Here is a 26,076-nt window from a genome sequence, read left to right as displayed (position 1 = left end):
TTTTTTGAACTGTGAGCATTGGAAAGCTATGCATTTCAATTAAAGCGAAGCTCAGTCTTGCCCTCAAAACCCATAGGTACATTTCTGGAGGATGCAATTGGATATCAGCATAATTATAGCCTTTTTAACCAAAACACCCTCAACTTTACTTCAGACCACTTACAATGACAACTTGCATTTATATGGTGCCTTTACAGTTAAAACAACAAAAGGTGCTTTGCAGCAGTACAAACAAATAAATGTTGATAGTAATGGTGGCATGGTGGCTCAGTGGTTAGTACTGTTGTCTTACAGCGCCAGGGACCTGGGTTTGATTGCACTCTCAGGCGGCTGTCTGTGCGGAGTTTGAACATTCTCCCTGTGTCTGCATGGGTTTCCTTCAGGTACTCCGGTTTCCTCCCATCATCCGAAGATGTGCAGGTTAGATGGATTAGCCATGGGATATGCAGAGTTACAGGGATGGAGTGGGTCTGGGTGGGATGTTCTTCAGAAAGTCGGTGTGGACTTGATGGGCCAGATGCGCTGCTTTCACACTGTAGGGGTTCTGCGATTCTATTACAAAGCCAAGGGAGCTAATGAGATTTGTTTTAAAGAATGTCTTTAAGGAGAAGAAAGAAAGAGAAAGAGCTAAAAAGATTCAAAGAGGGAATCTTGGGTTAGAACCTAGAAAGCTGAAGGCATGGTCATCAGCATTGAGGCAACAGGGAGTAGGGTATAACGAGGCCAGAGTTGTAAACAGACAGAGTTCTTCGAAGGTTGTTCTCTGGAGAAGCACACGAGGATAAATTTAATCTTGAGGCATTTGACTGAGAGCTGACAGCCATCATCGAGCACAGGGATAAGAGTGAACAGGACTTCATGCAAGTTAGAATACAGGCAGCAGAACTTTATATGAGCTTACATGTCCAGGAAGAGTGCCCTGCAGTTAGTATCGTGAAGAAGCAATCTGGGCAGAGTATTTTGGGTTCGGCATCATGCAGAAGCAGTCTGGGCAGTGTGTCTTATGGGCAGCTTTGCAGTGAAGCTGTCTGGCAGAGTGTCTTTGGGGCAGCTTTGCAGTGAAGCCATCTGGAAAATTTTTCCTGTAGTCAGCATCACATGGAAGCAGTCTGGGCAGAGTGGACGTTGAACACTTGCGGTGCAGTGGTCACCTTTGAGGTAAGAGACCTAGGTTCGAGCCCATCTACTCCAGAGGTGTGTAACAACATCTCTGAATGGACTAATTAGAAAATCTCCCTATAAAAGTGAAGGTGAGACTCAATGTAGTAAAGTAATGAGTGAGCCAAAGTAGGATAAAGGAAGGAGAATAAACTTCATGTAAGTTTAAGACTGACTAGATATGACATGGGAGCTCAGTCGTGTGTGTTACATGACCTACAGTATGAGGGAGATCTTAGACACTGTTGGCTGGATTTTTGAGCTTGAGCATCGGTTGTGGAAGGCTGAGAGTTACATTGATAGTACATTGTTAGCTGTGGTCACTGCACAGTTTAAGGAGGTGCAGTCAGTGATGGAATGGGTAACCGTCGGTCAGAAGAAAGCACCAAAATGCATCTCAATTGAGAACAGTTTTTCTGTGTTAGAAGATGGTGAGAGTGAATGGTCCTCTGGGGAATGCAGTCAGAGCCCAGCTGCATATGGGGAAGCAGAAAGATAGGACGAATAATAATGTTTCGAAAGGGCTATAATCAGGTGTTTCTGCAGAGGCAGATGTAACTGCAGGATGGTGTGTTGCCTCCCTGGAACCAGGGCCAAAACTGTCCCTGAATGACTGCAGGGTATTATTAAGGGAGATAGAAAACAATCAGAGGCTGTGGCTCTCGTTGGAACTAACAACATAAGTATAAAGAGGTTTGAGATCCTGCAACGAGAATTTAGGGAGCTAGGTAGCAGATTAAAAAGCAGGACCACAAAGATTGTAATCTCTGGGTTACACCTGGTGCCACATGCTAGGGAGTATAGGAATAGGTGGACAGAACAGATGAATGTGTGGTTGAAGACTTGGAGCAGGAGGGAAGGCTTTTTGATTTTTGGATCACTGGGCTTGTTTCTGGAGAAGGTGGGATCTGTTCAAGTCCTACAGGTTGCACCTGAACTGGAAGGGCGCCAACATCTTTGTGGGGAGAAAGGATCTGAGGAAGGGTCACTGGACCTGAAACGTTAACTCTGTTTTTTCCTTCACAGGTGCAGCCAGACCTGCTGAGTTTTTCCAGCAACTTTGTTTTTGTTCCTGATTTACAGCATCCGCAGTTCTTTCGGTTTTTATCTTTGAGGGGAGGTTTGTTGGTGGGACTTTAAGATAAGTTGGTAGGAGAATGGGATACAGAGTGGAGGTACAGAATGGGATGATGCACACACAAGTATAGAAGAAGAACCAAACCCGTCTAGAAGGCTGTCTGAATATAGTCAAGTTAAGGCACAACGGAGCTTCGTAAGGCTAGATGGCATTTTAATGCAAGGAGTCTTGCAGAGGGGGCAGATGAGTCAAGGTTGTTATGGGGATATGACATCATTACTATCACAGTGATGTGGGTGAGGGAGAAGCAGGACAGGCAGCTCAATATTTTAGATAAAGAAATTTGAGGGAAGATGGGGGATTTAAAAGAGGAGATCGTGTTGCAATATTGATCAAAGAGTCAATTACTATAGTAAGGAGGAATCATATCTTAGATGATTCCTCAAGTGTGGCCATATGGGTAGAACTTAAATTGGCAATCACTTTGGAGGTATACTTTAGACCTCAGGGAGAATTAAAAAGACAGGTATGTCAATAACACTCAGAGAAGTGTAAAAATAAGAAGGTAATAATAGGGGATTTCAGCTTCCCCAGTGATAACTGGGATCGACAAAGTGTGAAAGGTTTAGAGGGGGCAGAATTTTAAAGATGTGTCCAGGAGAGCTTTAAAAGCCAGCATGTAGAAAGTTCTGCAAGAGAGGGTCAGTGCTGGACCTAGTGTTAGGGAATGAAGCCGGGCAAACAGCAGATGTGACAGTGAAGTTGCATTTCAGTGTTGATGATTATAATAGAGTAAGATTTAAGGTAATAATGGATAAGACCAAGTTGGATTAGAAATAAAGGTTCTGAACTGGGGGAGGCTGATTTTAATGAGATAAGTCAGGTTCTGGCCAAATGGGACTGGAAGCAGCTACTTGTATGAAAATCTACATCAGAGCAGTGGGAGACATTCAAAAGGGTATTGGTGAGAGTGCAGGACCAACATGTGCCCATTAAGACAAAGGGTGAGACCAAGTAGTGCAGACAACTCTGGATATACAGGATTGAATATGGGAAGAAAGAAAAAGCTTATGGTATATTCCAAAAGCTCAAAACAGTGGGATGCCCGAGAGAAGTATAAGATGTGCAGGGGTTTGTTTAAAATAAAATTAGGAGAGCAAAGAGGTGACGTGAAAAAAAAAGCTAGTAGGTAAGATTAAAGAAAATCCAAAGGCATTTTATAAGTACATTAGGGACAAGAGAATAACTGGGGAAAGAGTCGGATCCATTAAGGACTAAAAGTGACAATCAGTTTGGATCCAGAAGACATAGCTAAGGTTTTAAATGAGCACTTGACATTTGTATTCACTCTGGAGAAGGATGATGTAGGTGTAGAAATCAGAGAAGGGGCAATGGTACACTTGAAAAAATTAGAATTGAGAGAGAGGAGGTATTAGCAGTTTCAGCGGGCTGAAAAGTTGCAAGATTTTGACCCAGCAACAGTGAAGGAAGGAAGATTATATTTCCAAGTCAGGATGGTGAGTGACCTAGAAGGGAACCTGTAGGTGGTGGTGATGTCTGAATGTGCTCCAAGGCCGTGATATAATTTCAAGGCATAATGGTCACAGAATATCAAAATGATACAGCTCAAAAGAAAGCAATTTGGTTTATTGTGTCTAAGTAGTCTGTTGGTAAAACTATTCAGTTAGCTTTACAATTTGTTTCTTTTAAATATTCATATAATACTAACTTAAAAGATACTTTTGAATCTATTTCAACCACCCTTTCAGGCAATGCATTTCAGATTATGACAACTTGCTGTGTTTATAAAGAAAAATAGTTTGTAAATTGCTCAAATAGGTGGTTTGTTACACGTGCTGATCATCATTTTTTGTATTTTCTTTTGCTTATTTGGCGCAGTCTTCCATCACATTCCCAGCCAGTCTTTCCTCTGCATGCTCACTTTATTTAGTGGGTAGCAGCTAATCCACAGAAGGCTTCCTGGCTGATTAGTCTTTTTACACCATTATGTAATAAAAAAAGTCCTTTGAATAAGCTTTCAACACAGACTTTTAATTAAATTGAATCATCGACTTAATTTCAGTTTTTAACTGCCAAACCAGTTTGAGACGAATGCATAATTATAGTCACCCAGCCTAATTAGTATGTAGTACATCCATTTATCACATGTTATGCAGATTTGATCAAATTATTACTTGCTGATCTCAAGATGTTCAAACTTTATTTTGTAAACAAAAACAGAAATTGCTGGAAAAGCTTAGCAGGTCTGGCAGCAGCAATAGAGAGAAATCAGTGTTAACGTTTTGGATCGAGTGACCCTTCCTCAGAACTGATATTAGCTTGGAAAATGTTGGTTTATGTGCAGAAGATTGGATGGGCGAGAGAGGGTAAGGGATAAACAATAGGTAGGATGGAGCCCAAAGAGAGTGAATAGTTGGACAGAGAAAGGACTGGATATTGATCTGGCTAGGAGGCTGAATAGCTATTAATGGGGACTGTTACTGGCTGACAATGGTTTGCGTGTAATAGCAGACTATGTGATAAAAGGCCTGGTGTGTTGGGGTTGGAATAAGGACAGTGGAGACCTCAAGCCCTAAAGTTGTTGAACTCCATTTGAGTCCGGAAGGATGCAGAGTCCCCAAGTGGTAAATAAAGTGTTGTTCTTCGAGCTTGTACTGAGCTTCACTGGAGCACTGCAGCAAGCCTGAGACAGATGTTGGCCAGGGAACAGGGTGGTGTGTTAAACTGGCAGGCAGCTGGAAGCTCAGGGTCTTTTTTTGCAGACAGAATGTAGGTGTTCTGCGAAGCAATTATCCTGTCTGTGCTTCATTTCCCCATTGTAGAGGAGATCACACAATGTAAGCAGTGAATGCAGTAGACTAGATTGTGTGAAATGTGGGTAAAGCGCTGTTTCAGCTGGAAGATATGTTTGGGCCCTTGCTTACTGAGGAGGGAGGAATTAAATGGACAAGTGGTACACTGTCTGTGGTTGCAGGGGAAGGGGGCATGTTGGGAGTGAAGGAAGAATAGACCAGGGTGTCCCTGAGGGAATGGTCACTGTGAAATGCTGACAAGCAAGGGGAGGGGAATATGTGTCTTCTATTCTTATCACCAAAGTGCTTAATCTCACACTTTCCCACATTGTTATTCCATCTGCCACTACTTTAGCCACTCTCCCAGCCTGTCCAAAGTCCTTCTGCAGCCTCCCAGCTTCCACAACAACACCTGTCCCTCACCTATCTTTGTGTCATTTGCAAACTTAGCATCAATACCCTTTGTTCTTTTCATAGAATCCCTACAGTGTGGAAACAGGCCATACAGCCCATCGAGTCCATACCAGACCTCTGAAGAGCATCCCACCCTACCCTATCCCTGCATTTCCCACCCTAGACACTATGGGCAATTTAGCATAGCCAATCCACCTAACCTAGACTGTGAAAGGAAACCCGGAGCACGTGGAGGAAGCCCATGCAGACACGGGGAGAATGTGCAAACTCCACACAGACAGTCACCTGAGGTTGGAATCGAACCCGAGTCCCTGGCCCTGTGAGGCAGCAGTGCTAACCACTGAGCCACCGTGGCGCCCCTCTTTTGTCCAGAACGTTAAGGTATAATATGAATAGTTGTGGTCCCACCACTGACCCTTGCGGAATTCCACTCATCACCAGCTGCCAGCCTGAAAAAATACTCCTTTTATCCCTACTGTCTGCCTTCTACCAGTCAGCCATCCATCTATCTATGTCACTACTTTGCCCCTAACACCATGGGCTTTTATCCTATTTAGCAGCCTCCTGTGTGACACCTTGTCACAGGGCTTCTGGAAAACTAAATGGATCACGAGCACTGGCTTTCCTTTATCTAACTTACTCGTCACCTCCTTAAAGAATTCTAACAGATTTCTCAGTCATGATCTCCCCTGGGAGAGTGGCTAAAGAAGCCATGCTGACTCAGCCCTATCTTACCATATACTTCCAAGTACCCTTTAATCTCATCTTTAATAATGAACTCTAAAATCTTATCGACGACAGGACAGGCTGCCTCCCTCCCTTCTTGAACAGGGGTGTTATATCAGCCATTTTCCAGTCCTCTGGGACCCTCTCTGAGTCCAGTGATTCCTAAAAGATTCACCACCAATGCCTCCACAACCCCCTCAGCATTTTTCCTTCAGAATTCTGGGGTGTTGTCCATCTGGTCCAGATGATTAATCTACCTTCAGACCTTTCAGCTTCAGTAGCAGCATCTCCTGTTGACGGCCACTACGCTCATCTCTGCTGCCTAACTCTCTTGAAGTACTGATATGCTGGTGGGGTCTTCCACTGTGAAAATTGATGCAAAGTACCTATTCAGTTCCTCCGCTATTTCTTTGTTCCCATTACGACTTCTCCAGCCTCATTTTCCGGTTTTCCAAAGCCCAACACTTGCCTCTCTCTTTTTTACCTTAAAAACCCTTGCAATCTTCTTTTATATTACTAGCTAGCTTACTTTCCTATTTCATCATCTCCCCTTATTGCTTTTCTCATTATTTTCTAATTTTTAAAAGCTTCTCAATCCTTTGGCTTTCCACTAATCTTCACCATATTGTAAACTTTTTCTTTTGCTTTTATGCTGTTCCTGACTTTCCTTGTCAGCTGTGTTTGCCTCGTCCTTCTCTTAATATGTTTCTTCTTCCGTGGGATAAATTTCTGCTGTGCTTCCCGAATTACCCCCAGAAACTACTGGCATTGCTGCTCCACTGTCTTCCTTGCTCAGCTCCCCTTCCAATCAACTCTGGCCAGCTCCTTCTTCATCTCTTTGTCGTTACCTTTGCCCAGTTGTACTGCGGTCACATCTGATTCCAGCTTCTCCCTCTCAAATTGCTGGGAGAATTCTGTCATATTAGGGTCACTGCCCCCTAGGGGATCCTTCACCTTCAGCTCCCTAATCCTGTCTACCTCATTACATATCACCAAATCCAGAATTGCCTGTACCCTAGTTGCTGTGCCACAGCCTGCTCCAAAAAACATATAGACATTGCATGAATTCCTTTTCTTGAGATCTTCTACCAACCTGATTTTCCCAGTTCAGCTGCATGTTGAAGTCCCCCATGATTATTGTAATAGTGCCTTTCTTACATGCATTTTCTGTCTCCTGATTTATTTTTTTCCCCACATCCTAACATTGGCATGGTGGCTCAGTGGTTAGCACTGCTGCCTCACAGCGCCAGGGACCTGGGTTCGATTCCACTCTCAGGCGACTGTCTGTGTGGAGTTTGCACATTCTCCCTGTGTCTGCGTGGGTTTCCTCCCATTGTCCAAAGATGTGCAGATGTGCAGGCTAGGTGGATTGACCATGCTAAATTGCTCGTAGTGTCAGGGATTTGTAGATTAGGTGGGTTATAGGGGATGGGTGTGGGTGGGATGCTCTGAGGGTCAGTGTGGATTTGTTGGGCTGAAGGGCCTGTTTCCTCACTGTAGGGATTCTATGATTGATTCTAACTACTCATGGAAGGCCTGTACACAACTCCCATCAGGTCTTTTTTTACCCTTTGGGTTTCCTCAACTCTACCGACTCAAATGCCATGCCTTCTGACACTGTCAGTTCTTGTTATTGTAATAATTTCATTTCTTATTAACCAGATAACTGTGCTCCCTCTGCTATCTGCCTGTCCTTTCAACAGGACATGCATCCTTATTTGTTATATTGGATATTTAGTCCCCATCCCTGATCCATTTGTAACCACATCTCCGATACCCACAAATTAGGTTCCCTTCTTGAAGGTAGACATTGCTGGGTACCTTTATGGTAGAAATGTTAGCCATAATTTATCAGCTCAAGTCTGAATGTTTTAGATACAGATGGAGACTGCTTCAACATCTAAGGGTTACGAGACTGAACATTGTGGAATAATCAGAAAACATCTACATTTTTGACCTCTGGATGGGGGGAGGATCAGTGTTGAAGTAGGTGAAGATGGTTGGGCCTAGGTCACGTCCCTGAACAATTCAAGTTGTGATGTCCTTTAACTGAGATTATTAACCCCCGGCAACCACAGCTGTCTTACTATGTGTTGAGTATGACCCAACCAGTGGTGAGTTAACTACCCTGATTCCCATTTGCTCCAATTTTGATGGGGCTACTTGATGCCACACTCAGTCAAATGCTGCCCTAATATCTAGGGAAGCCACTCTTGCCTCCCATATGGAATTCAGCTCTTTTCCTTCAGGTCCAAAAGAGTTTAGTAGGCCCGGCAGAAACAAAACTGGATGTCAGAAAACACATTATTGCTGTGTGAATATCGCTTGAAAGCACTATCAGCAACATTTCCACCGTATTGATCAAGAGTACAACGGTGGAGTGGTAATTATCTAGGTTGGATTTGTTCTGATTTTTGTGGAATCTCTCCACATTTAAATAACATCCTGCCTTTCTCTATTTTCTGCAAATGTGGCAACGTGACATTTTCCACATTTTACTCCATCTGCTTTTTTTTTTGGCCTAATCTCTTAAACTACCCACATCACTTTATAGGCTTCTTGTATTCTCATCATAATTTGCTGGCCTAACTATTTTTGAATTGTCAACAAATTTGCAGTTGGCCCCTTCATCCCAGTTATCAATATAGAACAAAAGTAGTCCAGAGCCCTGCACGTATTCCTGTGGTACTCCATTAGTTGCAGTTTGCCAAGTTGAAAATGACCCATTTATCCTGAATTAGTCAATCTGCTATCATTACAAATATCACGACGTTTGTAGTAAACTTTATGAGGAATCATACTGAATGCCTTTGGAAATCTGCTGGTTACCCTTTATTCACTCTGCTTGTAACATCATCAAAGAACCATGAAAAATTTATCAACAATGATCTCCCTTTCACAGAAACACATTGACTTTGCCTACTAAACAATTCCAGGCTCAGTTCTCTTCCTAGTAAGCACAGAGTGCCAGAAACAGCACAACTCAATGATATAAAGGCAGAACCTGCTTGAAATTTTCAGCAGATCTTGCCGTGTCTGTGGAGAGAGAAAAGCGGCAATTACGTTTAAAGTCTGTGACCTAATATCACAACTCTTCTGAGCTATAAATTAACACTTGTTGGAAGTGCCACTATAAATAGTAGGGGGCAAGATTAGATGCAAGTCTGGTTCACTACTTCCTCTGGACATACTGTTCTAGGTTCACATGTTGAAAGATGGTTACTTGGGCAGAGGAGGTAGAGCAATATCAGAGATAACAATCTGAAGAAGGGTCTAGGCCCGAAACGTCAGCTTTCCTGCACCTCTAATGCTGCTTGGCCTGCTGTGTTCATCCAGCTGTACACCTTGTTATCTCTGATATTGCTCTACCTCCTCTGCCCAAGTATCATCTTTCAACATGTGAACCTAGAACAGTATGTCCAGAGGAAGTAGTGAACCAGACTTGCATCTAATCTTGCCCTCTACTATTTATAGTGGCACTTCCAACAAGTGTTAATTTATAGCTCAGAAGAGTTGTGATATTAGGTCACAGACTTTAAACGTAATTGCCGCTTTTCTCTCTCCACAGACACGGCAAGATCTGCTGAAAATTTCAAGCAGGTTCTGCCTTTATATCATTGAGTTGTGCTGTTTCTGGCACTCTGTGCTTACTAGGAAGAGAACTGAGCCTGGAATTGTTTAGTAGGCAGAGGGTCTAGGCCCGAAATGTCAGCTTTCCTGCACCTCTGATGTTGCTTGGCCTGCTGTGTTCATCCAGCTCTACACCTTATTATCTCAGATTCTCCAGCATCTGCAGTTCCTACTATCTCCAGAGTAATATCAGCACAGTCCATGCCTGTGTTCAAATTCTTACTGTTGAATGTGTGTTATTTGTGCAAATAGCACTGATTCTGCATTTGAATACTTGCGTTTTTTGACTCCCAACGAGGTTAAGCATGTGCAATTTATATTTGAAAAAAGTTGAATTTGAAGTTTAATAAATGTGAGCAAATGAACACACCTTTTGAATGGCTCCTTACTCCTGTGAATGCTCACTGTTTTGAACATGCAATGAGATTTTGTTTTATTTTAATGAATGAGAACATAAATGCATGCTGCAAGTTGCTGTATGATCGATACTCTTGCACAAGAAATAACCAGTTGAATTGTATCATGAGATTTGTGAAATTAATGATCTAATGTTTCCTCTAGCAATGCTGTATATACTCAAAAATGCACTAGGGTGTCACCTAAGGTTAAATATTCAAACCCAGAAGTGGGATCCCTAGGCTTTCAGCCTTGGAGGTAAGTGATGAAACCTTTATCAGGTTGATTATGTGGGGGTTGTTTCAAACAAATACAGCAGTATGCAATTCAAATGTCTCCAATCACAGCCTTTTGCACAATTTTGTGACTGCAACTAGGGGTATGATCCTCGCTTGGGGTACTGTACAGTGTTGACACGTGAGAGGTCCCGGGTTCAACTCCCGGATAAGTCCAGGTTTCTTGCTTCACTTTGCTTTCCCTGCAGGTCTAGTGGTTAAGCTTCAGCACTTTCACCACCAGGGCCTGTGTTCGATTCCCAGTCAGGGAATAGAAGTTCTATTCAGGGGCGGCCAGGTGGCTTGGTGGTTAGCACTACTGCCTCACAGCACCAGGGACCTGGGTTCGATTCCACCGTCGGGCAACTGTCTGTGTGGAGTTTGCACGTTCTCCCTGCGTCTGCATGGGTTTCCTCCGTGTACTCCAGTTTCCTTCCACAGTCCAAAGATACGCAGGTTAGGTGAATTGGCCATGCTAAATTGCCCGTAGCGTCCAGGGGTGTGTAAGTTAGATGTGGGAAATGCCAGGTTACAGGGAAAGAGTAGGGGAATGAGTCTGGGTGGCATGCTCTTCGGAGGGGCGGTGTGGACTTACTGGGCTGAATGGCCTGTTTCCACACTGTAGGGATTCTATGATCTATGCATTGTCCTTTGCAAACTTGGATGTCAGTAGAAATTTATAGTCTTTTTCTGTTTAATTCAAGAATTAATGATCCTGGTATCACAAGCTTTCAGTTTTAACAATGAACATAATTGTTTACATAATTATTTTCTTTTTTGATTTGATTTATTGTCACATGTACCTAGGTACATTGAAAAGTTTTTTTTTTGCATGCAGTACAGGCAGATCGTACCATACAAAATACTTTAGGGTAATAGAACAGAATGAAGAATACAATGTTACAGCTGCAGAGAAGGAGCACAAAGAGAGCGATCAATATTAAATTTAAAATTTGAGAGGTCCATTCAGAACATAGAACATTACAGCGCAGTACAGGCCCTTCGGCCCTCGATGTTGCGCCGACCTGTGAAACCAATCTGAAGCCCATCTAACCTAAACTATTCCATTATCCTCCATACGTTTATCCAATGACCATTTAAATGCCCTTAAAGTTAGCGAGTCTACTAATAACAGTGAGAAAGGAGCTGTTCTTGAATCTGTTGGTATGTGTGTTTAAGATTTTGCATCGTCTGCCCAACGGAAGAGGTTGGAAGAGATTATATCGTAGGTGGGAGGAGTCTTTGATTATATTGGCTACCTTCCCGAGACAGCGAGAAGTATAGATGGAGTCAATGGATGGAAAATTGGCTTGTGTGATGGACTGAGCTGTGTTCACAATTCTCTGTAGATTTTTACCATCCTTGGCAGAGCAGTTGCCATGCCAAGTTGTGAAGGATCTGGATAGAATGCTTTCTGTGGTGTGTCTTAAAAAAAAATTGGTAAGCGTTTTTATGGACATGATGAATTTCCTGAGCCTCCTGAGAAAGAAGAGGTGCTGTTGTTGTTGGTCATCTCTCCTAGGAACTTGACGCTTTCTGTAGCTTATCAAATAACTTTATGTTTTTCTAACTAACTTTTAAGGTTTAGTTCTGTCAATACTGTCATATTCTTCACTTTTGGAACTCAGGTAAGACTTCTAGTCCTCTTATCTTGCCAGTCTTTTCACAGTATATTTGACAGTAATTGTTAGTGTCCTGTGCCTTCTCTTTAATGTTGCTTGCGCCCAACCTATCTAGAGACATTTCTTTGCGAATGTTTTGGGAAGCTGAACACGTTCCATTCTGATTAATTATTTATGTTGTCTCTCTGTTAGTGTGAATTAGTAATTCCTTTGTGGCATTGAAAGAGGGTTTGTCAAGACTAAAAGTCATCTTCACATCAAGTGGTTGGAGGGCAAGAGGATAGTGAAGACCAAGATATGAAATGTTATTCAGTTCCCAATTAGAAGTGATATGTTTTTATATGTAATTTTGTAATAGTTTCCTACTTATGTAAATATGTCATGCCCTCATCCAAGAAACTTCTTAGAACATAAAATATTTTAGCTCGAATGTTTGCGACCTTGTAATTGACATTGGTATGAACTCAACTGAGGTTTATGTAACAGTTAGACTTTGACGTTTTAAAGAGAAGAACAATACCTTGTGTTTTATATGTTATAGCATTCTTATTACACATTTTTCCTCTGTTCAGTTTACGTTGTATACTGAGTAATGAAAGATTTCTCAGTTTGTTGAAAAGTTGAAAGTAGAAGGCATACTATGCAGGGTATGTCTACAAGTAACATTTCATAATCCAATAGAGAATAAGCCTCCAAAGAACTCAAATATGTAGTCTATTTTGCCACTCCAATTTGTTTGTGTGGTGCACTGCCATGGATTCTGTCTTCCAGTAGGATCTTGCTGGGCACAATTTCACTATATTGCAACAGTGACTATGTTTCAAAAGTTCTTAGCAGTAAAGTGCTTTGTCCTGTGATCATGAAAGCAACGGGTTTTCCTTTTTTCACTTTCTCTCTCTTTCTCCCCTCTGCTGCTGCACCCCTGCCCCCTTTTTTTTTCTTTCATCTTCCCTCTCTGTCTTCAGTTTTCTCACTTATGCTCCAGAGCTGCAGCAAAGCTGAATGAGGGTTTGTATGGCCCATGTTTCTGAAGAAGCTGGTCTGGAAACACCTGACCAGAATCATCAAGTAGCATCAGAGTAGGCGAAAGATCAAGCAAAATAGCAAACGAACAATGATTGCTGCTCCACAGAAGATTCAGACCAATGTAGATAAAATGGACAAAATTAAAATAAATCCTTGACATGCTCTTTGTAGAATAGGTGTTCTTGATGTGTAAAATGTGTAACACCGTGTAGCTTGTGGCCCTTTTGTTAATTTGATTTCTGCATCATGATGGTACCACAACAATATTGTCCTGGTTTATAAGGCTGTTGTTTTGACCACCCTCCTGTACCACAACAAAATTTGGACCATCTGCCAACATCACATTAAGATCCTTAAGAGCTTCTACCAGCAATGCCTACATCAAATCCTGAGGATCAAATGTGAGTAATGCTGGACCAATGCGAGTGTCCTCCTTGAAGCTGTATCTATCAGCCTCCCTTGGCAGGTTCTCTTTATTGGCCAACACTTAAAGGGTAGCCAAAAGAAAAGATATAAGGATGCAATCAAGGTCACCCTAAATCACGGTGGCATTGACATAACTGATTTGGAGAAAGCTGGTAACAACTCAGTGTGATACCTCCAGTTCTATAAAGGCGCAACCCACTTTGATACTCAGCAACTCAACCATGAAGTGGAATGGCGATGGCAGGGGAAGGAGAAGGAAACCGACCCAGAATTGTAAATTCCATTTCCCCACACAATGTTGTGCCTCCATAGCTGAACAATTTGTGGATCAAAAATTGGACTTTCTTATCTGAAAAGTCATCTAGCTTGGGAGACATCATCCTCGATTCTGAGAGACCGCTAATGGCATCAATGCTCCCACAAGCAAGATCATCACATCTTGGTTGTTGTTCACTTTACTGCAGGAAGATTTTTTTCTGTATTGAGCTGTTGTGTGTTGTTTTGTGGACTATTGTCTGTGTGATTTTGTCAAATGTTGCAGAAGAAATCCAAATGAAATACTACTTATGATATTGCTGAGCAACTTCCATTGGTGCCTAATTTTTCCACTTGTTTTGCAAGATGAATTCAGAATGCAGTATTAGTGCAGCCTATTCAAATAAGTGTAGTTGCTCTAAAGTCATAGACATAGATTTAATGTAACTGCGCTTTGTTGAACAGCATTGCTGGCGGTACAGGGAGGCTGGACGAGTACGTGCTACTTCTGCTGATTTTCCCTGTTTAATTTTGTCGCTAGTGCCAGTTAATTCAAAACAAGGAACAAAAGAAGAATTCAACAATTCTAGTACAGGATCCTTTCATCATTGTCTCTTATGTTCTTGCCATGAGTGGAAACCCCTGTATTCTAAAATAGATACAGTTTTTTAGATATTGAGGCCACTGATTTTGTGGGAGGAGAGAATATTCAAATCCTACGACTGGCAGATGAGCGAGCGCTTCAGCTTTCTAGACTCAGACTGAGGCAGAATTATCCAGATTTTATAAGTTAGAACTGTAATTCATTGCATATACTGTAAAGCACTTTTGGAAAGCTATTATTGTGGCAGTAAAAGTTGCTTTAATTGAATTCCTCCCACGCAGTAGAAGACTTAGGCACTTGACATGTTCTGTCAATCACTAAATAATATTTCAGTTCAATATTTATTTATCAGCAACATTAGTGAAATTATCATTCACAACATAAACTTGGACCTTCAGTGTCAGTATATAGCCATTTTTAAACTGAATTTTATTATTGTATTGCCCGGACTGAAATGCTAAACTAGATAAATGGAAGATTATTTGAAGGAAAAATAAGTCATTCCAGTGGAGAGTAATTAAGGAGAAACTTGTTACAAATATCAAATGTTACATTGTACATGGAGGCCATTCAGACTGTCACACTTGACATGGCTTTTAGAAAGATCTTCACTTTCTGTCAATTTTGTGCCCGTCCCAAGCATTTTAAATGCTTTCAGATATTTTGAGCATTGTCCTTTCTTAAAAAAAAAGTCAATCTTTTTTGGACTGTAAAGGATAGGTCATGGTACTTTCTAAATGGTGTGAAGCTAAATACTGTGGCTGTCCAAAGAAACTAGGAGGTGCACAGATCTTTAAAATGTCACAAACAGGTGCAGAAACTAATCAAGAAAGCTAATAGAATGCTGGCCTTTACATCTTGAGGATTGGAATACATGCAGAGGTTATGCTGCAGCTATACAAAATCCTGGCTAGACTCCACTCGGAGTACTGGGAGCAGATCTGTGCAGCACACTTAAGGAAGATATATTGGCCTTGGGGGAGTACCACGTTGGTTTACAAGAATGATACCTGGACCTAACCCCTTAAGTTGTGAGGAGAGATTATACAAATTAGGTCTGTTTTCTCTAGGATTTAGAAGGTTAACGCGTGACCTGATCAAAGACTTCAAGCTATTACCAGGAAAAGACAGGGTAGATAAAGTTAAACTAATTACACTGGTTGAGGATTCTAGAACGTGGAGCCATAGACTGAGAATTAGTACCTGACTGTTCAGGAGAGATGTTAGGAATCACGTCTACACGTTAGAGTTGGTAGATGTTTGGAACTCTCTTCGACAAATGTGAATCAGTTGCTAAATCAGGTACTGAATCAGTTAATTTTAAATCTGAGATATATACATTTTTGTTAAGCCGAAGTATTAAGAGACATGGACCAAAGGAAAATATTTGGAATTAGGCCACAGATCAGTCATGATCTCATTGAATGATGGAACAGACTCCAGGAACTCCTGTTCCTCTGTTCCTAATCTTCAATGGCAATGAATATGCCAGTCAAGACCATGTGCAGTGTTTGGATCAAGTAAGGTTAGAGGGTGCAGCAAATTGGGTACAGGAAGAAAGGGGGATGATGGTAAGGAAAGAAGATTAGAAGATGGGAGGTGGCATAGTGGTAATGTCACTGGATGAGTAATCCAGACCTCTCGGCTAATGTTCTGAGGTCATGGGGACAAATCCCACCAAGGCAGATGGTGAAATCTGAATTCAATGAAAAAGAATCTGGAACAAAAAGCTGGCCTAATGGTGGTCATGTAACAACTGTCCATTGTCATAAAAACTCATATAATTTACTAATGTAATTTAGAGAAGGAAATCTGCCATCCTTACCTGCTCTATTCTGCACGTGACTCCAAATTGACAGCAGTGTGGTTGACTCCTAATAGCTATCCGGGAAACCAGAAATGGGCAATAGCTAAAAACTGAAAGATCTCGAGATGCTGTAAATCACAAACAAAAACAGAAGTTGCTGGAAAAGCTCAGCAAATCTGGCAGCATCTGTGAAGAGAAATCAGAGTTAACATTTTGGGTCCGGTGACCCTTCCTCAAAATGGGCAATAGATGTTGGTCTAGACAACAAACCCACATACCATGAATGCATAAAAAGCAGTAAGGGAGATTTTGGGGAAGGGAAAAAAAAGAGGTTGAGGATCAGTAGGGAGGTGCAAACAGAATTTAGAGGAATACAAGTGGGTTAGAGATAGGTGAAGGGTTTGAGGCTGGAATGAAGAAACCAACAAATTCCACACCTGTCAGATTAACGTCAGTTTAGTACCATCAGACAAAGTGTGGTTGAGCACTTGATCATGTGAGCATCAATCATAGAGCGTTTGGGAGAGATCATAGGAATAAAGATACTCAGAATAATACGGTGTGACTCTGCACCATGGCCTCTGCTCCACTCTATAGATATCAGTGGTTTGGATAGAGGGTTTGTATATCCAAGTTTGCAGATGACACTAGTTAGAACAATAAATTGTGCAGATGGGCACAGGAAATTACACAGGGACATTGACAGATTAAGTGAATGGACAGAGTCGTGGCAGATAAAATTCAAATTTGGGAAGAGTCAAATTAGGATCCAAGAACGAAACCTCAGAATATATTTGGTGAAAAACCAGTAGGAAGTAACAAAGAGATTAGAGTACCAATGTAAATAACAAACAAAAAACTGCAGATTCAAAACATTACAAAAATGAATATTTGGCCTTCAACCTGAGGGGTTTGAATACAAAAAGGATGAAATAGTGCTTTAGTTACACGTAGCTTTGGTTGGACCCCATCTTGAGTACCTGACTTAATTTTGGTTGCTGCAGGAAGGATACATTGACCATCACAGAAGGTAGGTCTGCAGGTACAACAAGTAATTAGGAAGGCAAATGGAATTTTGTCCTTCATTGCTAAAGGGATTGAAATAAAAAGCAGAGAGGTTATGTTGCAGCTGTACAAGGTGCTGGTGAGGCCACACCTGGAGTACTGTGTGCAGTTTTGGTCTCCTTACTTGAGAAAGGGTGCACTGGCACTGGAGGGGGTGCAAAGGAGGTTCACTAGGTTGATTCCGGAGTTGAAGGAGTTGGTTTATGAGGAGAGACTGAGTAGATTGGGATTATATTCATTGGAATTCAGAAGATTGAGGGGGGATCTTATAGAAACATATAAAATTATGAAGGGAATAGATAAGATAGAAGTAGAGAGGATGTTTCCACTGGCAGGTGAAGCTAGGACAAGAGGGCACAGCCTCAAGATTAGAGGGAGCAGATTTACGACTGAACTGAGAAGGAATTTCTTCACCCAGAGGGTTGTTAATCTATGGAATTCCTTGCCCAGTGAAGTAGTTGACGCTACTTCAGTAAATGTTTTTTAAAAAAAGGTAGATTTTTTTTGAACAATAAAGGAATTAAGGGATACGGTGAGAACGCGGGTAAGTGGATCTGAGTCCACGAAAGGATCAGCCATGATCTTACTGAATGGTGGAGCAGGCTCGAAGGGCCAGACGGCCTACTCCTGCTCCTAGTTCTTATGTTCTTATGGAAGGGGTACAATATAGATTGACAAAATTGACTTAAATGGTTAAATTATAAGGACAGCTTGTGTATACTTGCTTTGTATCCCATTGCTTATTAAGGTGAGCTAGTTGAAAGATGACATTAAAAAGTAAAATCAGGAAGCACTTTTTACACATTGTGATGGAATAAAACATTTTTTTCTACCTAAAATCTGTGGATCTTCGGTCAATTGAAATTTTGTTGTTAGATAAGAGTACTAAGGAAATAGACCAAAGACGAGTAAATGCATTTGAAGTATAAACAGCCATAGTTTCTTGAATGGCAGAACAGGGTGGAAGACTGGCTTAATCCTTTTACTGTAGATTTCCAGCTGATGGTGTTGGCAAGATACCATAAGCAGGGTGTAGTGATTGTAATGAGGTTAGCTAGTAGTAATGTGAGTTTCCTGATTAGGGCTATTAACCTGGTCTAATCAGGGAACCCTGGCTGACAGATATAAACAGGCGCGTCAGAGCTTCCCTTCACTTGGAGCTGGCTCTGAGGAAGCTGACCAGTGTCAAGTACTATGCATGTGTAAATAAAGGGTGACTTGGTGCTGGGATACTGGCCTCTGTGGAGTTATTTCACAGGGCACCCAGAGATATGGTTTTGTTAAAACATATTTCTAATCACAACCATACAAAACAGTAAATGAGTCATGTCTGCCTACAAAGGGCACTCTGTCCAACAGAAGGAGTGGTATAACTAGACACTTGGAGGTTGGAAGCAGCAATGTTTTTATATTTTATGCTCTGGCAGCTGCTTTCCACCTGTGCAGACAACAAAGTGATTGTGTTCACTGGTCTGCGTGGAAAATCGCAAGTGCTGAAGATATATTGGCCAGAAGCAGTCACAAAGTGAGAGTTTACAAGCATGCATCAACTGCTGTTGAATTTGCTGCATTATACAAATATCAGCCAGATCCTGAGGTAATGCTGCAGAGCCAATTCTTCAGATTGTTCCAGAATATGGATGCAGCAGAACATATCGACTTTGCTTGTTTTAACAAGTTCTAGCTGATTTCCCACCGTCTCTTATTACAATCCAACAATTTAGACCTTTAGTTGAAGGTTAAATTCTCCCCAGCCTTTCTTCCCCTGCCCTCCTCCTCCTTCCCTTCCTTCCCTGTCATTCCTACTTCCCTTCCACTCAGAAAGTTAGAAAATTTCTGAAGTTAAGTTATTTCTGTATTAATACTGTTTTTTTGTATCTATTCCCCCTCAACCACTAAGCTTTGGGAATTATGCTGTGGAGAACTCCTGATGTCTGTGTTGTTTGACGTTGGAATCATGTCTGTGAGCCTCGATCCTTGTGAATATTGTCTGTTCTGTGGAGGTAACGACGGATCCATATTTCAAGTCAACCTGTTCACTGAGGTGAGTGGAGCTTATATGTATACATTCATACATTTTCCAACATATTGGAATCCTTAAAACGTGCTTCAAGTAAAATCCACAACTATGTTAAAAGCTCTAAGGAACTGCATTGAACTCTTAATGAGTCTTTTTGCAAACCCAATAATGGGATTGACAGTTTCGAAAAAAGAATTTAAGTACATTTCCAAGTGAGTAACACAAATGATTGCATGTGTGACAAGATGTTTTGTTTTAAAACTTTTTCTATAAAAGCTAAAATCACCATCAACAAAATGTTATACACTATATTGTACAGAAAACTATTTCCCGCTAGCTTCTTAACACAACTGAAAGCCCATTCCACAAATCTCATTATTCAATCTTCTGAGCATAAACAAATAGGCTTCCTGTCGCATCTCCTTGGTTTCTAAAGCTCCGCAAAGCTTGTCTCTTTGAACAGGTAACGTGGGGTCACCATCAGTCTATTTGCACACAAAGACAGTCCCATTTCTTTGCTGAACATAACAACAACTGTTTTTTGCCATCACCAATGGAGTCTGTGAGTCATGTACAAAAAAATCAGCTGTTTTCTCCTTTGTGTCCAAGTTTTAAAATGTGGAGCTTAATTTCAATAATGTTTGAATTGAATTTTTGTCCCAACAGGCAGATCACATGGCCTTGTCCTTGTACCGATTTCAGCACACACCATTTCCGTTTACAGAACCTTTTGTTTTACTTGAAATTTAGACACTTGCATTTGTAACAGTTGAAATGCTAGGGATCACCATTGGAGGGTTTAGCATGTATTTTATGTCATATTCTGCCATCTGTACAAGTGTTTTTGAAGGTATCAGGACAGCAGTTCAGGGAAGATTTATGGTGGTTTAGACCTGTTTTTTCACTTCTATGTTAAATCACATTGTGGCATAGTTTGAAAGCCTTTCAGGAGATATGAATATCTCACCATTCTTCATGCCAGCAGGGTATTCAGTCATAGGAGGGGTGGATACAACAATGGCTGCGATTAAATCTCAGAGAGCCCCCACATCCACTTTGTAGTGTGTAGCCAAGATGCTTCCATTTGTAGGGAGGCTAAAACCATGGTCATTTTTTTTAAAAAAAAGGTTGTCATTAATCAAATGTTACAGACAAGAGGGAGAGGTGAATTAAATCATTTAATTGTTCTTCTTTACTGAAAAGGATGTTTTCAACTTTTATTAGAACATAAGAAATAGAAGCAGGAGATGCACTCCCCCTGCCCGGTCAGTTCTGCCATTCTATAAGATCATGGCTGATCTTCTCAGGCTTCAACTCCCTGGTACTTCAAGAATCTATCAGCCTCCTCTTTAAATACTTCCAGTGATTTAACTCTTTGGGATAGAGAATTCCAGACATTTACTACAATCTACCAGGGAGTATCGAGTCAGATTTTCCAAAGATTGGTCATACAGGTTATCACTCCAGCTCTACATTATTATGAAAGAAGGGAGCTCTGCATTCCTGAGAGCACATTCCTCTTAGGCTGACAGTGTATTTAATAATGTAACATTTCCTCAAGTAACTATTTTGCTTAATTTCATTACAAGAACAAGCACAAGAATACCTAGATCCCTCTAACTGTCCTTTGTTCTAGTCCCTCTGCCTTTTAATTCTTCCTACCAAAGTGCATGACCTCACACTTTCCTACATTAAACTCAGTTGTCAAGTTTTTGCCCACTCTGTGAACTGACCTGCATCCATTTGCAGATTCCTTCATTACAGTGTGTCTGCTGATGTATTTTTGTTTCATCGGCAAATTTGAATAATTTACGCTCTGGCCTTTCTTCGAATTCATTAATAGAGATAGTAAATAATTAAGGACCCTGGGGCTAATCCTTGTTGCACCCTCACTCATTGCATCTTTCCAACCTGAAAAAGATATGTTATTCCTGACCATCATCTGAGTGTAAACCAGTCCTCAATCCATGCTAACACATTACCCCCAATACTGTAAATAATCTTTTATGTGGCACCTTATCAAATGCTTTCTGGAAAACCAAATACACTATATCTACTGATCCCCCTTTATCAATTCTCCTTGTCATATTCTCAAAGAATTCTAGCAAAATTTTCAAACATGATTTTCCTTCCACAAAATCATGTTGACTTTGGTAGCATTATGTTTTTCACTATTTCTTCCTTAATAATACCTTTTCCTAATGAAAAATGTTAGGTTAACTGGCTTGCAGTTTGCTGCATTCTGTCTCCCTGCTTGAACAGAGGCATCCTATCAGTGGTTTTCCAATCAACTGGAAACCACCTGGAATCCAGTGAGTTCTGGAATCTTTTGACCAGTACCTAAATTATCTTTGGAACCACTTCTATTAAAATTATTGGATTCCAATTATCAGTGACTTGTCTGCCTTCAGTCCCAAGAGTTTGTCAAATACTTTGTCCCTTGTGATAGAGATTGTTGCAGTTTCTTTCCTCCAATTAGCACCTTGCATATCTACTATCATTGTGATGTTTCTAGTGTCCGCTGCTATGAAGACTGATGCAAAATAGTAAATTATATGGCATTTCTGCGTTGCTTGTAATTAATTCTCCAGTTGTATCCTCTAAGGGGCCTACACTCATTTCAAGCTACTCTGTTTTTTATATAAAAACCGAAAGAACTGCGGATGCTGTAAATCAGAAATAAAAGCAGAAGTTACTGAAAAAGCTCAGCAGGTCTGGCAGCATCTGTGAAGAGAAATCAGAGTTAACGTTTTGGGTTCGGTTCTGAGAACTTTCAGTTGCTGTAAGTTGTGATTTTTAATTGATAAATATTAGGCTTTTATAAGTGAACCAGCTACCCGGTTCCTTTTCCAAACCAATGGAAACTTTCAGTAAAGGAAGGCTGAAATCAGAAAAAATCCAACTTAACAGATCTTGTGAACAAAGACTACTGAACTGCATTCCCAGTTTTTCCTCCATCCATGTTGTTTTTCCTTCTCTGCCCGACTGACTGACTGACTGTCTGTCTGTCTGTGTCTCTCTGTGAGTGTGTGTGTAAGGAAGAGTTTATAACGGGATTAGAATTGTGATATGCTGACAGTTTATAATTGTTTTCCTGTAGCTAGAATCTAGTTACTTGTAATAGTATTTCTTGTTAAGTACAGAAACCCAGTTCATGCTTTGCATCAACCTGGGTCTGGACATCTGGTAAAATGGGAACTTTTGAGCAATTTTTAAAATATTTAACTGTTGTGATGACTCTGGGAATAGCGGAGCTTGATTTTCAATGTACTACCCAAGTGAGTTATGACATTTGAAGCACTTTTCTGTTAGAAGTTTAAAAAACGGTTATGTTGAATTAATTAGAAGTAACTTGCATTTCTATATCTCTCATTTATGCTATTGTAATATTTCAGAACATTTCACAATGAATTGCTTTGGTCCAGTGACTGTTACATGTAAGCAAGCACAGCAGCTGTTCTGTGCCAGCAATACTCCACATGTAAGAATATTGCGTACAGTTCTGGTCACCACACTACCAGAAGGATTTGCATTCTTTGGAGAGGGTACAGAAAAGGTTTACCAAGATGTTGCCTGGTCTGGAGGATTTTAGCTATGAAGAAAAGTTGGCTAGACTAGCTTTGTTTTTACTGGAATGCAGAAGGTTGAGGGGTGACCTAATAGAAGTTTATAAGATTGTGAATGGCATGGATAGAGTGGAAAGTATGAGGCTTTTTCACAGAGTGGAGGCCTCAATTACCAGGGGACACAAGTTCAAGGTGCGAAGGGGGAAGTTTAAAAGAGATGTGTGAGGTACATTTTTCACACCAAGGGTGGTGAGTGCTTGGAATGCATTGCCAGAGGAGGTGGTGGAAGAAGATACAATAACAGCATTCAAGAAGCACCTGGATGAATACATAAATAGGAAGGGAATAGAGGGATACGGATCCTGCATGTGAAGACAGTTTTAGTATGGAAGGGCAAAATGTGGCGGCACAGGCTTGGAGGATCGAATGGCCTGTTCCTGTTGTTTGTAAGAACTGAAGTAAAATTATTTGTTTTTAGCAGTACTAATTGAAGTAGAAAATTCTGAACTCCCTGCTCCTCAAATATTGACGTAGTGTCTTTTATATCCTACCTGCATAGCTTAATGCCACGTTTCTGCAGGACCCTTTTAGCTCGCTCAATTTCCCCCATAGCCCCACATTAATTCTCCTTCTGGTACTTATTCAATTCCCTTTTAAAAAACACCCTTTAAGACTGTGCATTCCAACACATGACTACACCAAACTTTGATTTAACCGGCACCTTATGAACTGGCACTCTCGATAAACCTGCAAAAATTATATACATCAAATACCATGAAATTTGCTGTATTATTCTGTCCAATTATTATGTTTTTTTAAAATTTATTTAACTCAGTGTAAATATACTTGTTCAATCAAATGGCCGCACAAAATATCAACAGTTGATTCAATTTCGAGTCAATTTCTCCTCAAATACTGTGATCTACTGCGATGTCCATGTATTCACTTGAGGGTGTGAGTGAGAAGGCTCTCTGCTGGTAAGATTTATTTACGGCAAAGTTGCATCATATTTAAATGATTTATGCTGTAAATAAAGTATAATAGTGATGTTTACCCCCTGCATTATGTTTCTATTACTTAGTGTGTTTTTACATTGATTATGTGGACCACTTGATTATCCGAAATATTTGATCAACTGGCACACTGCTGGTCCCATAGGTGCTGGTTAATAAAATGTTTCATGTACTTGCTATGTTTTTTTTTCTATGCCAATTTTGATTCTGTTGAATCACTGGATTCTTGGCCCTTCCACCATAATCTACGTGCCCTAAATCGCTTGTGATTTTTAAACACCTTCTCAAATCTCCTCTTAACCTTCTGTGCTTTAAGGAAAACACTGCCAGCTTGTCTGAGATAGTAGGAACTGCAGATGCTGGAGAATCCGAGAAAACAAGGTGCAGGGCTGGATGAACACAGCAGGCCAAGCAGCATCATAGGAGCAGAAAGGCTGACGTTTCGGGCCTAGACCCTTCATCAGAAAAGGGGGAGGGGAAGGGGGTTCTGAAATAAATAGGGAGAGAGTGGGAGGCGGATAGAAGATGGATAGAGGAGAGGATAGGTGGAGAAGAAACAAACAGGTCGAAGAGGCGGGGATGGAGCCAGTAAAGGTGAGTGTAGGTGGGGAGTTAGGGAGGAGATAGGTCAGTCCAGGGATGACGGACAGGTCAAGGGGGCAGGATGAGGTCAGTCGGTAGGAGATGGGGGTGCAGCTTGAGGTGGGAGGAGGGGATAAGTGGGAGGAAGAACAGGTTAGGGAGGTGGGGACGAGCTGGACTGGTTTTGGGATGCAGTAGGGGGAGGGGAGATTTTGAAGCTTGTGAAATCCACATTGATAACATTGGGCTGCAGGGTTCCCCAGCGGAATATGAGTTGCTGTTCCTGCAACCTTCGGGTGGCATCGTTGTGGCATTGCAGGAGGCCCAGGATGGACATGTCGTCTGAGGAATGGGAGGGGGAGTTGAAATGGTTCACGACTGGGAGGTGCAGTTGTTTATTGCGAACCGAGCGTAGGTGCTCTGCAAAGATGCTTTTATGTAACTGCAGTTTCTCATCCTGGAACAATTCTCATAAATCTTTTCTGCACTCTTTCTGAAATCTTCACATTCTTTCTGAAGTGTACTGACCAGAATTTGACATATTGTTCTAGGTAAGGCCAAAATAATGTGTTATAGATCTTGTATGAAATATCTTTGCTTTTATTCTCTCTTTTGCTATAAACCTGAAGGTGTCAAATAGCTTTTTTAACTATCTTCTCAACCTACCGACCCTGCTACTTCCAACAATTGTGTAAACATGTCCCCAAAAATCTTAGTTCCTTAACTCTCTTTGGAATTGTATCTTGAGTTTATATTGTGACCTCATTTTTGCCACTGAAATGTGTCCCTCTTCACTGCTCGGCATTAAACTTAATCAGGCTTCTGTCTGCTCATTCCACCAGCCTGTCTCTTGACGTCTACCCTGTTCTCCTGACAGTTTACAACACTCCCAATGTTGTGTCATCTGTGAATTTTGAAATTGTGGCCATTTTGAACAGCTGTGGTTCTAGTGTCAACCTCTGGACAGCACCATTGTATAAGTTTCTCCTGTTTAGAAAATAAATCTTAATCACTACTCTTTCTTCCATGTCACTCAGCCAACTTTGTATCCAAATAAATGCAAAATGTGGTTGCTGGAAATCTGAAACACAGGTCTGGCAGCATCTATGGAGAGCCAGGGACCTGAGTTTGATTCTAGCCTTGGGTGGCTGTCTGTGTGGAATTTGCATGTTCTCTCCATGTTTGTGTGGGTTTCCTCTGGGTGCTCTGGTTTCTTCCTACGGTCCAAAGATGTGCAGGTTAAATGGATTGGCCATGCTAAATTGCCCTGTAATGTCCAGGGATGTGCAGTCTAGGTGGATTAGTCATGGAAATGGAAGGTTATGAGGATAGTTTCAGGAACTAGGTCTAGGTGGCATGCCCTTTGGAGGATTGGTGTAAACTCAGGGGGGCAAATGGCCTCTTTCTGCAGTTTAGGAATTCTATGATTCTATGAATATATCCCTTTCTCCTTTTTTTATACAAAGAAATTTTTTTAGCTTTACTCCAGCCCCTCATCACCAATTACAATTCTGACAGAAATAAACAGAGATCAAGTCACACATGGATATTGGGAGGAATGTGCTGATCGTCAACAAAAACAAAGTTGCTGGAAAAGCTC

The 26,076-nt window shown here is 41.2% G+C and overlaps 1 protein-coding gene across 1 annotated transcript in view; it reads left to right on the top strand.

The window, feature by feature from the left end:
- Positions 1–26,076, top strand: part of wdr18 (WD repeat domain 18) — a 165,524-nt gene that overhangs the window by 45,795 nt on the left and 93,653 nt on the right. The window contains exon 5 of the mRNA XM_020534000.2: positions 19,196–19,339. Within this exon, the coding sequence (XP_020389589.1) occupies positions 19,196–19,339 (144 nt within the window). The remainder of the gene's footprint in view (positions 1–19,195; positions 19,340–26,076) is intronic.

The sequence above is a fragment of the Rhincodon typus genome, chromosome 29 (genome assembly GCF_021869965.1).
Source record: "Rhincodon typus isolate 14 chromosome 29, sRhiTyp1.1, whole genome shotgun sequence".
Classification (NCBI taxonomy): Eukaryota; Metazoa; Chordata; class Chondrichthyes; order Orectolobiformes; family Rhincodontidae; genus Rhincodon; species Rhincodon typus.
Note: the sequence above shows the minus strand (reverse complement) of the source record. Positions and strands in the feature narration are given on the sequence as shown.